This window comes from Drosophila albomicans, chromosome 2L (genome assembly GCF_009650485.2).
Source record: "Drosophila albomicans strain 15112-1751.03 chromosome 2L, ASM965048v2, whole genome shotgun sequence".
Lineage (NCBI taxonomy): Eukaryota > Metazoa > Arthropoda > Insecta > Diptera > Drosophilidae > Drosophila > Drosophila albomicans.
This window is the reverse complement of record NC_047628.2, coordinates 17,624,022-17,637,781: the sequence shown is the minus strand read 5'-3', so window position 1 is coordinate 17,637,781 and position 13,760 is coordinate 17,624,022. Positions and strand designations below refer to the sequence as shown.

At 37.9% G+C, this 13,760-nt stretch overlaps 2 protein-coding genes across 2 annotated transcripts; both read left to right on the top strand.

The window, feature by feature from the left end:
- Positions 1-475: 475 nt before the first annotated feature.
- LOC117565991 (V-type proton ATPase catalytic subunit A) lies at positions 476-4,683 on the top strand. The gene is made up of 5 exons (XM_034245408.2): positions 476-592; positions 990-1,099; positions 2,023-2,720; positions 2,787-3,764; positions 3,822-4,683. Exons 2-5 carry the CDS (start codon positions 1,024-1,026, stop codon positions 3,912-3,914), a joined length of 1,845 nt encoding a protein of 614 aa, XP_034101299.1. The 5' UTR covers positions 476-592; positions 990-1,023; the 3' UTR covers positions 3,915-4,683.
- A 273-nt stretch (positions 4,684-4,956) lies between these two features.
- LOC117565083 (protein YIPF5) lies at positions 4,957-13,401 on the top strand. The gene is made up of 6 exons (XM_034244033.2): positions 4,957-5,157; positions 5,226-5,443; positions 5,512-5,546; positions 7,522-7,632; positions 7,793-7,977; positions 12,870-13,401. Exons 1-6 carry the CDS (start codon positions 5,063-5,065, stop codon positions 13,030-13,032), a joined length of 807 nt encoding a protein of 268 aa, XP_034099924.1. The 5' UTR covers positions 4,957-5,062; the 3' UTR covers positions 13,033-13,401.
- Positions 13,402-13,760: the final 359 nt, after the last annotated feature.

Genomic DNA, 13,760 nt, shown 5'->3' with positions numbered 1-13,760 from the left:
ACTTACCAAACACCGTAGCTACCGATAGCACATATATCGATAATTCAAACTGGTATATCGATAGGACTACAGCTGAGGCGTGTTCACACTGTGGAGTAAAATACATGAGTAGAGAGCAGTAAATATATTATGGAAATATTTTACGATTCAATTAACTGGAATCTGTATTTCAGTTACATTTTTATTATTTATTTAATCATTCCAGTGAAAAAGAAATCCTCAGCAAATTATCATTAAACGATCAGAGCACAATATTTAAAGTGACCCAAGTGCTCTTAACAGCAATCACAAAATGGTTTATTAAGGTGATATTATTACAAATACCAAAAAAAAAAAGAATAACAAAATTGTAAATTTACAATTTTGTATTATTTTGTAATACTTAGTTATTATAAGCATATAAAACAATTGTTTTACCCATACATTTATGTTAATAACATTAAACAACTCTGTTAAATTCCACTGTTAGTTGAAAAACGATTGTGAAATCATCGATGTGCTCGGGTATTGAAAAAAACTGTATGCTGGGGCTGCCAATCTATGAAAATGAAAACTCAGTCTGCTGAGAATTTTCATAAGAGCTAAAACAAATGTGAGTAAAAGTGATTTTCCAACTAGAAGAAAAAACAAATATACTATTCTAGTTGCTGCAGAAAAACAAGTAATTGCACGTTCCAAATGCACGCAAATTGAAACAATAAAGTGAAATGCGAATTTGTTTAAATGCAATTGAAAAAGAATTACTTGGAAAACGAGTGTGTGGGAATTCGTGTGTGTGGGAAAAATCGATCGTTTTTGGCTGCCGTGTGACGAGGGGGTTTGAGAAGCTTTCACTGGGGGCTGCTGCTTGTGCTGTTGCACTTCAGCGCCATCTAGTTTTTCATTTTCCTTTTTTTTTTGCCAACGTTTTTCTCGCGTGTCCAATATAAAAAAAAATGTGTGTTTTTGTTTATACGAAAAAATCGATTTTACATTTTTAAAATTTCTAGCTAACGCAGTTGAACCGAAAAACGCAACTCAAACATGTCGAACCTGAGGAAAATGAAAGACGAGGAGCGTGAATCCGAATATGGTCGCGTCTACGCCGTCTCTGGTCCAGGTGAGAACATCAACTCAATATAATTATCATTATCATCACCTTTAATAATAGACGTCATTGTTGTCCTTCTGTCGTGACCTTCCCCTTATCACAGTTTGATTTATAAGTTCCCAATTGTATTTCAACTGTAGACAACGTTGATGCCTAGCAAAGGAATTGAATCGCGTTTGCACATCCTTCTTCTGAACTTCTCACTTCCTTTTTTCCGATAGAACCGTCATGCTTACGTGCATTACAAGTACTTCCTACCATTTGCGCTTAGTCATTTTTCTTTTATGTCATACCATAATTTTATAATAAGTCTTTGCCTGGGTCACACCACTAATCTCTGCAATAATCTGCACTATCTATATAACAATCTATCACTATCCTTCCACATATAACAACAAAAAAATTGCACAATATTCGCCATATCATCAACCCCATCTAGACAATTAATATAGTAAATATAAATTTTTAAATGGATTTTTCCATTATAATTTTTATTCATTGCATTCGAATTTCATATAATCAGTAGAAATTATATTATTTTACCAGGTGATAGTAGTGTTAGAAGAATTTTACATTAAAAAACCTAATGACTGAATTTGTTATACACTTATTTTGAAAAAAGGGTTCGATGTATTACCTAATTATAAAAAATATTGCCATAATTATTTATAGCGCAGACAATAGACCCGAGGGCAAAGTAGCTAAAATATTAAAACATATGTACACACAATTTCTCTATACAAATTATAGATTTTCTCTTGATGAATTGTAAAAAAAACTCATTTACTTTAACTTTTATTTTTACCTAATTCACTGGCTACTGTAGATAGTCAACCATATTACTCATTGTTCTTTTGCATTGTAAATGTAAACGAACAATACAAAATTTCTTACATATCTCATTCTCTTTTTCTCTCTCTTTCCCGTCGCAGTCGTCACCGCCGAGGCTATGTCCGGCTCTGCTATGTACGAGCTGGTGCGTGTCGGCTACTATGAGCTGGTGGGTGAGATCATTCGTCTGGAAGGTGACATGGCCACCATTCAGGTGTACGAGGAAACCTCCGGTGTCACTGTCGGCGATCCGGTGCTGCGCACTGGCAAACCTCTCTCAGTTGAGCTGGGTCCCGGTATTATGGGCAGCATCTTTGATGGTATTCAGCGGCCATTGCGAGACATTGGCATCATGACCAGTTCCATATATATTCCCAAGGGTGTCAATACACCTGCATTATCGCGCAAGGAGATGTGGGAATTCAATCCACTAAATGTGCGCGTTGGTTCACACATCACAGGCGGAGATCTGTATGGTGTGGTGCATGAGAATACACTGGTCAAGCAGCGTATGATTGTGGCACCACGTGCCAAGGGCACAGTACGTTACATTGCCCCCGCAGGCAACTACAATCTGGAGGATGTTGTGCTCGAGACGGAGTTCGATGGCGAGATCACCAAACATACTATGCTGCAGGTGTGGCCAGTGCGACAACCGCGTCCCTGCACCGAGAAGCTGCCGGCCAATCATCCACTCTTCACAGGACAGCGTGTGCTCGACTCGCTGTTCCCTTGTGTCCAGGGTGGTACCACTGCCATTCCCGGTGCCTTTGGCTGCGGAAAGACTGTCATCTCTCAGGTGAGTTTAGCTCCTCTCAAGAATTCTTTAAATCCCTTTGAATATCTCACACTCTATTCGTTCTAGGCGCTATCCAAGTACTCGAACTCCGATGTCATCATCTATGTCGGTTGCGGCGAGCGTGGTAATGAAATGTCTGAGGTACTCAGGGATTTCCCTGAGCTCACCTGTGAAATTGATGGCGTCACTGAGTCTATCATGAAGCGCACAGCTCTGGTGGCCAACACCTCCAACATGCCTGTCGCTGCTCGCGAGGCTTCCATCTACACTGGCATCACGCTCTCCGAATACTTCCGTGATATGGGTTACAACGTGGCCATGATGGCGGATTCTACCTCGCGTTGGGCCGAAGCTTTGCGTGAAATCTCTGGTCGTCTGGCTGAGATGCCTGCGGATTCGGGTTATCCAGCCTATTTGGGTGCTCGCTTGGCTACCTTCTACGAGCGCGCTGGACGCGTCAAATGCTTGGGTAACCCTGAGCGTGAGGGTTCCGTCTCCATCGTCGGCGCTGTGTCGCCACCTGGTGGTGATTTCTCTGATCCTGTGACCTCCGCCACTCTGGGTATTGTCCAGGTGTTCTGGGGCTTGGACAAGAAGCTGGCTCAGCGCAAACATTTCCCTTCCATCAACTGGCTCATCTCCTATTCCAAATATATGCGCGCTCTCGATGAATACTACGACAAGAACTTCCCTGAATTCGTGCCACTGCGTACAAAGGTCAAGGAGATTCTGCAGGAGGAGGAGGATCTGTCGGAGATTGTGCAGCTGGTCGGCAAGGCATCGCTTGCCGAGACAGATAAGGTTACTCTTGAGGTGGCCAAACTGCTAAAGGATGATTTCCTACAACAGAACTCCTACTCGCCCTACGATCGTGTGTGTCCATTCTACAAAACTGTTGGCATGCTGAGGAATATATTGGCGTTCTATGAGACAGCGCGTCATGCGGTGGAATCTACAGCACAGTCGGACAACAAGATCACATGGAACACCATCAGGGAATCAATGGGCGGCATTATGTATCAGCTTTCCTCAATGAAGTTCAAGGTAGGAGAATGAATTTACTATAGAAAAAGAGTTTTATTAAACTTTTTTTTTTTCAAGGACCCCGTTAAAGATGGTGAGCAAAAGATTAAGGCGGACTACGATCAGCTGTATGAGGATCTGCAGCAGGCCTTCCGAAATCTGGAGGATTAAGCAACAAATACCAAAGAAACTACAACTACCAAAACAAAAACCAAACGAAATAAGCAACCAAAGTTTAGGTTATTATTCGAATTCCCCCATCAAGCTAGTCATATATACATAATGCATAATAAGATATTTGAAAAGAATTTTATTTTTAAGTTAAACAGTTTTAGAGAAACGGTTGCGTCAGGCAGGACTTGCTATGAAACGAATGGATTCATAATTCAAATACGAGTATAGACAAAAACAATGAAAAGGAAGTTGAGTTTTAGGAAAAACAAGTTGAACAATAATTAGCCGATAACGCAAGTGGATGTTGTCCAGCCATATAAATAACACTACACACACACAAACACATAGAGACACAGACACACAAATACACCTACATATATATACTGTCTATGTTGATATAAATAATATAATTCACAGCTATTTTATTGTTAGTAAAATGAGAAAAAAATCCAAAAACGGAAAAACCAAAAAAGATTCTTCGTAAAATTCGTCAAAGTTATCTAATTGTGTTCTCTCTACGTAACTGTAACTACAAAAACTACTAACATTTATTTCATGTTTTTTGCCATTGCGTGTTACAACATGTTAAAAAAAGAAAAATACAATACGAAACAAAAAAAAAAATCATAATATTATTATATATTATAGACCTTTACAACGCAATAATTACGTAGTCCAAATGCATATATACCTTATAACTAATAACTTTTGTGCGTGTTGCAAAATGGAGCTATACAAATAAAATGTATTATGAATGTTAACATTAGCACACTCTTGTATTTTTATTGCATAATTCTAATATTTAATTAAAATTATTGGTTATGACTATTTTACTATACTTTTTATGCAACAGTAGAACTCTGCTTTTAATTTAGTACCATTTCCTTAATTTTAAACTGCGCGCCCAGTCAGTTGACAGCTTAACAGTCACTTAACAGCTGCAATATTAACTTTTCGCTGTGAATGACAGATAAGAGCAATTCAGTGTGACCAGTTTAAAGTATTACTTGGTATTAAATAGTATATTTCAAAATTAGATTTTTCGGTCACGCCGACTTGCGGACACCCAGCTGACGTGTTGCATTATATTTTAAAGATAAATTGTATATTATAAACAAAAATATATTGTGTTAAAGTGTTAAAACATGTCACAGTTTGGTGGGCCCAACGATTTCTATGCCTCCGGGCCAACTGGCGACTCGAGCTACAACTTTGATATGCCAGAGTTTGGACAAGAGCTGTGAGTCTGCACAAAAAATTTACCGCAAGAATTTCCAATTTGTTTACGTTTCCTCAATTGTGCTTCAGCAATTTCCAGAGTTTTGACAACACACAGCCTTCGGTGCCGCCAAACTATGATGCACCAGGCTACAATAACGCACCAAATCAAGGGCTTGGCGGCTTTTACGATCCCACAGCATACACAGATAATGCGTATGGACAGGACAAATCATTTAATCAAACAGGCGCTGCCGGCAACGGCGCCGCTGGCAACGAATTTGATGATGAGCCACCGCTGCTTGAAGGTAAGTTCACAAACGCACACATACACTCAGGCTTACATATGTGACTAATCTATGCTGTTGTTTTCCAGAACTGGGCATCAATCCAAATCACATCTTCCAAAAGGTAAGTGGCAGCAAATTGCTTTCCCTTGAGGGCAACAGCTCACAATTTGTATGAAGTGGCATCTCCTCTTGATGGTCTCGCCTCGAGATTGCCTCTCCTTTTTATTTGCATTCGCAATTACGCCATCTACCGTTTTCTTATGTTTTCTAATTTGCTGTGAACAGCGGCAGTAGCGCTGTTGAGTGGATGTCAAAGGGTAGACGGGAAGTGTGCACTTTAGGCTCAGTGCAACTTCCAACCGCTGGCCGTTGTTGTTGCTGCTGGCGTTTTAATTGAAATTTAAATGTTTTTGCATTTCGCCTTTTGTATTTATTGCATGCTGCTGTTGCTGGTCGCCATTTTGCATTTTCAATCTTTTTTTTTTTCGTATTTTTATGACACCACTTTCTCTTTGCTCGTTTGCATTGTTGCACTTGTTGTTTTGTCGTTAATGAAGACATATTTTTTCATTGCCCTTTTGCCGTTTTGTGTGTGTGTTTTAAATAAATAAAACAACTTTTGTGTTTTTAATTAAACTTTTTCTTTTGCATTGCTCTCACTCTCTTTCTACTTTTCTCACTCTCGCTCTATGTAACTTTTCTCGTATTTTTGTACATTTTGTAAAATTTGCGTAATTTTTTCCCTTCATTTCTCTCCGGTATTCTCATGTTAGTGTTTTTGTTTTTGTTGTTATAGTTGTTGCCCTTGTTGTGGAATTTATTACGTTTGTGTTAATTGAAAAATGAAAATGTTAATGAGTTTGTGTGCCATCATAAAAATTAAATGAAATACTAATTAAATTGTACTGCATTCAAATCCTGCTTCAGTCCCCCAACAAAACAGGAGAATAAATAGAAGAGTGTGACCAAATCGAATTAATCTGCTGCCTACCTTAGGTTGCAGGATTAAAACCAATTAAAAACTGTTTATATAAATTTATAATTATTAAAACATACATTTTTTCTACCCATACGAGTGGTCTTAAATGTTAAATAATATTTTTATCGTGTCACGTTGACGTTTTTCTGTTTGTCCAGTAATTTAATCTGATTTAAGCGAAAATATGTAGATCTTATTATTATTATTTTTGCATTTGTAAAATAATTGTTTAAATTTCTACGTGCAGCAATTATTTTTATTGGTTTTATATACATATTTTTTGTTTTTCCGCATAAATACATACATAAAAACATTTCTATGCCTCTATCGATGGTAGGATAGATTGATTTTGTGGAAAATAAGAATGGTTAATTTCTGACTGATATTATTTTATAATAGAATTTTGTTTCCTGAAATGTTAGAAGTACAATTAATTAATCTTTTTCTTAAAAGTGGAGTACACCATTTTATAATAGAATTTCCTTTGTTGGCATTCGTTATTAATGTGCTTTTGACAATAGGCAAACAAATTTGAAGAGTTTGAGTCGGAAAAGGATTTTATGTTTGGCTTGAGATCAATTCAACAACCCAACGGGGACACATGTGTTGCCTGTAATCGACGATTGTTTTGTTTTGTTTTTGGTTATTTCGTTGTGTTTCGTTGTGATGCTGACTGACTGTGTTGTTTCATTTATTTCTGGGCCGGCTCGGTCTAAATTCTCGTGTGTCAAACATGTTGACAGCTACGTTGGCTGCTGTTCTGGTGTCCTGCTATTCGTGCTGCTGTTGCTGCCCATTGGTCAGCAATATCATTTATCATCAATTTCCATTTTTCAAATTGTACTGCGAGTGAAAACACGCATACGCAGGAAAGAAGGGAGAGAGTGAGTGGAGGAATATTGTGGCAGAAACTCTGGCTCAGTTTTATGACCGCTGAGCGAACAAATGAATTGTGTCGTGTCCTGCCGCAGGTTGTGAATGATGATGGCTGTGTAGTTGTTGTAGATCCTCATACTCCTCTCGCTACCCATTCTCTTCCTCCCTCCCTCGGTTGTTAATTTTAATCTCATTGCTGTTGTGTGTTTTTCTCTTTCTCTCTCTCTTTTGCTTCTCACAGACTTTAGCCGTGCTTAATCCCTTGCGCGGCACTGACCAACAAATACTCCAGGATACGGACATGGCTGGCCCATTGGTCTTTTGTCTAGCACTCGGTGGCATTCTGCTCCTGGTATGTATATGGAATACACAACTCTTCCACTTTTTCTAATTGCATAATGCTTCCGCCTTTCTTTTTTGTTTTTGTTTTTGTGATTTAACTCTTTCGTTTGCGGATTACACAAATACAAACAGTATGTAACATCTTTTCCACCATCTATTCTCTTTCACAGAGCGGTAAAGTTACATTCTCGTATATCTATGGCATTGGAGTCATGGGCTGCATATTTTTCTACTGTCTGCTGTCGATGATGGTCACTCGCTCTCAAGTGACCTTTGGCGCTGTGGCCTCCGTTCTCGGCTATTGTCTGTTGCCCATGGTCGTGCTTTCTGGCATCAACATTTTAATCACCATTCAGTAAGTAATTGTTGACACAACTTCGCTAGCTTTTACACCATTTCAAACCACAGTCAACATCAACATCGCCTCGCCTCGCCCACTCTTTCATTGCCCACCCACTCGCCATGCCCTCGATTTGTATTTATGTTTTTAATTGAAAAGTTGCCAATGCATTGTATGGAGCAGTAATTACAAACTTTGCCTAAGTCTGTCCAGCTGCGACTGCAGCACGTTCAACTACTTAACCCTCTCTCTCTCTCTCTCTCAATTCTTTGAATTTCATTTTCTATCTCAGTCTCTTTTCGCTTTGCTCCCTGTTTGATGTTTAGACTTGCTTATTTTCAGTTTGCTTACGAACCCCAACTATAACAATTGTTGACAAATTGAATCCAAGTGTCCAAGCATTGATTAGAATCTTGTAGAGTTCACTGAAGAATTTGTTGTTCTTCAATTTGTGTCAGATAAAAGCTCCTTAAAGCTTGCTATGTGCTTTGATTGTAGTTTGTGAGATTAAAAATATGAAAATTACATATTTATTTAACTTAAGATATACAGCAGTTTAGGTTTTTAGATTTAAATGCTTTGATTTTTTTATTTATTAGTTTTGTATGGAGCATAAATAGTTCAATATAATGCTTCAAAATAATGTAATTTCCTGTAATTCTTAATGGAAAACAATCACTTATGATTTTTGTCAAAGTTTTTCAAGTATTTCTTACTGCTTTAATTTCACTCATAAGTAATTTACTATTAAATATCATTTCAACTTGTTTAAAATTCCATTTAAACTTGTTAAATTGTTGAAATATGTATTTAATTCTTAATGGCTTTAAAGAGCATGTTATTTATTTGCTTGTGAAACTGATTCCGGGATCTGGAATTCCAAACAGTTTCATCTGTTGTTATTTTTTTTATCCGCACTCCTTCGCATACAATACATAACATTGGGGAGTTTCAACATTTCCATCACGTTTACAAATCAGGCGCATTTCAATCACGTTTCGAGATTGCCATACAGTTGCGATTTTTTTTTTGCCTGCACATCACACACATGTGGCAACTTTGCTGGGCTTTAAAAATGCCGTTTTTTCTTTGAACTTTAGTTGCTTTATCATTAGTAGGTGTCAATTGTTCTCTGTGTAATACTCTTTATATATAGATAGTAATAAGCCCCTTCTATGTTTCCTGTTGACGCTGCTCTGGCTTATCTTACTTAAATATACATTTTTATATGTCTAGCACTTACATACGAGTGCGCTACACTGTGTGTGGCATATAGGTTTTTAATTTCGTTGCAACGATGCATAAAAAATAGGCAACTTAATTTGCGCTTTTAGTGTACTCTGGGGCAACAATTTCGAGCGGTGCTCCAAGGGTCCAGCTCCGACTCCGGCTTGCGTCTCCGGTTTGTCCGTGTCCGGGTCCAGTGGCGGAAAAAAAAGAGCCGAAACGTTATGCCGTTTAATTTTCGCGCCACTTTGGACAGAGCGAAGCGAGAGAAGGCCACATAGTAAATGATGGGAGACACTAAAAAGTGAAGAGAAAGGGAGTGGAGTGGAGGTGCATGGGATACCCACAGTTGGCCACGTATTTTCCTTTTCAAATATGTGTTCAGCACTTGCTGGACGTGTGTGTGTGTGTGTGTGTGAGAGAGAGTGTGAGTGTGTAGTTTGGGTAGTTTGTTCGCTACGTTTTATTTTGCTGCTCTCTGCTGCTTCATTCTTTTGCCAAGCATCACGCAAATGTTGCGTGCACCATGCCAACAAAAAAAAAAAATTAAAACAGAAAACAAGTAGTGGAGCTATAGACTTGAGTGCTCAACTTTGGAAATACCCGTAACTCTTTTAAATCAACTTTTAGAACTTGGATCGTTAACATTGCAGTTTTGTAATGAGACTGTGAAAATAAATTAAATTACAAACTTTATCTTACAAAATTTAAAAGTAAAAAAGGTTCTCAAGATCGTTAACCTATGTTTGTCCGAAGCAGATTATAGTTCACTCAAGAGAGGCATTATTTTCTAAAAATTTACAAATGCCATACCTAAAATGTTCGGCAAGAGCCTTTACGCTCAATAGAGATTACCATTAAGGGAGTTTAAACTGTATTGAACTTTTATTATATGTATGTACATATATATCAAGTTTATTTATTATCCGATTGAAATGAAATTTTCCGAAATAATCAAAAAAATTGCTAGTAATATGCATACCCAAATTGATGACTTTAGCTGTAAAGTATAGATTTTAGGGGCGAAAGGGAAATAAGAAAATTCTAAAAAAAAACTTTTTCTCCACTTATAATAGTTTTAAAATAGACTTCCTACAAAAAGATTGATAAATTTTCGCAACAGTGTGGCATTATTCTTAAAGTATACAAAACTAATAAACCACAAAAATACTGAAATATACTAATGAGTATATTTGGTATATTGCCATATTGCTACTAATTTGTAATACCCTTCCACTCCAATAGGTAATGGGTATAAGAGTCGAGTATAACGGGGAACACAGAGAGAGGGAAGAGGGCGTGTAGTCGCCCACAATCTCCGCACGTCCAACTCTATCGAGCCTTTTGGCCAGAACTCTGGCACGTCATAATTTCAACTGGCGCTGGCACGAAAAACAACTATTGCCGTAGCTTACTCGACACCAGCATCGTTTTGTCTGCCCCTCTTCTCCCTCGCACTCACCCCTCGGCAGCACCCTTTCCCCTTTGCCGCCTGTTCATATAGTATTTTTTGTAGTTCCCTTTTTTGTGCAACTGCTGTTGAAGCTGCCCAATTGCCATTTGGTTGGCTGTTTGCTTGCATTTTTTATTTGTTGGTTTTAAACGCCTGCACTTTGTGCTTGTTTCTGCATGTGTGTGTATGTGTGTATCTATGTGCGAGTGCGATGTTCATATAGTAGTAGTCAGACCGTAGCCAGGCAAGTTTACAGTAAATATTTTTGCGATTTTTTTAGACAGACTTTTTAATTGAGTTTGTTTGGTGATGCAAAAGTGCACAAAAATTATACAGACAGCAGTTGTGTAGTTGCAAGTGTATGTCTCTCTCTCTGTGTGTGTGTGAGTGTGTGTGTGTGTTTGCACTGATGTGTGGGTGTGGGGAAGAGGCGTGGCTGTGCGCCCACAGCATTGGTTTGATTGGTTTTAGGCAGCATTGGGTAGTCTTTTTAAGCCAAGCCAGAAATCACTTGACACAATCAACAGCAACAGCAATTGAGGGAAGCAGAGAGTGGGAGAGAAACCGAGAGAGAGAGAGAGAGAGGGGAGAGACGAGGAGCAGGGAAATTTAAAGGGAAAGCTTTTTGTTGGGGGTCAACTTTGGCAGTTAGGTCAGCAGGCTGCACATGAAAGTGAATTGGGCAACCGTTTTGGGACCAGGTGACAGCTGATCCGCTTCGACCACAAACAACAGAAAACAACTACAAAAAAAAGAGAGAATGCTCTGTACAGAAAAGGCAATCCATTAAACTTAGCAACCGCATTGTGCACACTACGTATGTATGTGTGTGTGTAAGATTGTTGTTAGGCGACTTTGAATGTTTTAAAATTATTTATAGATTGTGTGTACATTGTGTGTGCAGCTTTCGGGATGGTCATTTTTATCATCAGGTATACATCAATCTTAATTACAATTGATTAAAATTCTTTGTGATTTAGTTACTGTTTAGCTGGGAGATCATTAATCGAGCTGGACAATGACTTTAAATTGTTTGACGTAGATGTGCTTCTCTTAGATTAATTAGAAATTCCTTAGGTGCTAAGGTTTTAAGGTTTTACTGAGATATATTTGATATACTATTTAATGTCACTTTGTGGTTGTTTAATTATAATGTTTGGAAATCAAAAAGACGTTTTATTTTGTATGCTAGCATTTTGAGTAATAATTCAGTATTTGAAAATACTATGATATATTTAATTGCAGTGCGCTTTAATATCCCAAAAGCTGTTGTGCTTTTAATTCGAATGCATTTTAATGGTTCAAATATGTTGCCCCCAATAACCGTAATGATAATTATGTGTCATCTGCGTGAGTTGAATTTCAATTGCATACAAATTATGATTTAATTTCTCCTGTCTCATCATATGTTTTGTATTAATTTGTTTGTATTATACAAGACAAGACAAGATATGATAAGATTTAATAGATTTATTTGTATTATATAGTATAAGAATTAATTAATTAAACTCTTGATTCGTAGCATAATCCAAACATTAATACTAAATTTATTTTGTCAGATTTTTAAATACGAATTCTGTATCATAAACTTGAACTAAACCAAGTGCCTTGAAAAGTATGTTGCCTTTGTATTCTTTTGTCGATGTTGTGTAATAAGGTTTGCTAGCGATGAAACGATTAAAATATCATAGTTACAAACTTGGAATCAGTTTTTGTCGCATATTGAGCTTAGGCTGCGTTCTCTTTTTTTTAAGCCCTCAATAAGCTCCGATGCATATTTCAATTTCCATTCTCTCGCTCTCTCTCTCTCTCTATGTCTTAGTCTTTGTATTTCTCTCTGTCTCTTTCTCTGCCTCTGGGTTGCACTTGATGCTTTGTAGTTGGACTATGTTTGCACATCCTTTGCACATCGCCTGCTGTCTTTGTTTGCACTGTTCATTCATTCACAAAATACACACACTCATACTCATACTCATACGGCTAAAAGAGAGAGAGCGAGAGAGTCATGTGCAATTTTTTATGGCAAACACTCAGTCAGCCGTATACTCTTTCCCATCAACTCATGCATATGCATTGTTTATTGATTTTGAGTGCGGCGTTGCTTTACTTTGCACTTCTCTCTCTCGTTCATCTCTTGCTCATCTCAACTGTGCGCTCTCTTTCTAATTGTGTTGTTGTATATTTTTGTTCTATCTGCTTTTTTTCTCCCCCCCATCGCGTTATCTAGGGGCACACTCGGCCTAATTGTGAGCGGCATCGCCATACTGTGGTGCGCCATATCGGCATCGAAACTATTCGCCACGGCATTCTCCATGGACCATCAACAGCTGCTGATTGCCTATCCATGTGCGGTGCTCTATGGAGGATTTGCGTTGATTACCATTTACTAGGCTCGTCTGCCGCCTGCCTGTGGCAACCACGTTTGTCGACTGGCAACTGGCTCTGTGTAAAAGTGTGTGTGTCTATCTCTGGCTCCAGTTATCCGTGTCTCTCTCTCTCTCTCCCTCTTTATATTGTATTTCTCTGTGTGTACTGCAATATTGTGGCATGATTTTAATTGTCCTGCACACACACACTCTTACATCGACTTGCACACACACAAACGAACACACACATACAACCAGTTTGCCAGAGACACGATAATATTTTAAGAAAATAAGCGCCGATTGTAAATTTGTTTTTCATATGTTTTTCAACCTCGGTGCCGTGTAATAAATTTGATTGAGCAAAGAAAAAATAAAAATGTTAACAAATTGAAATTGCGTTTTTCACTTTGTCAGCCCAATGCAAATATCGATGGAATAACTATGTATATATAAATAAAACTGTACATATATTTAACTATACACATACTCTGTATACATATGTCTATAAACACGTATTGCAATTTTATGCAAGCTTTTCCGTTTCCTGTGCTCCGCGTTTTCTTTTTTTTTTTTGTCGCTGTTTTATGTGGCATTATGTTTACATTACATTTCACCCTGTAAGTGGTTCAATAAGAGCTGATTCTCCATTAACGATATTCATATGATGAATTTATTTTCCAATACATTTTTTAACTTCATTGCGAAATGCCCTGCAAGTGGGTGATGAAAAGGTAGGTGTGGATATCTTCTTT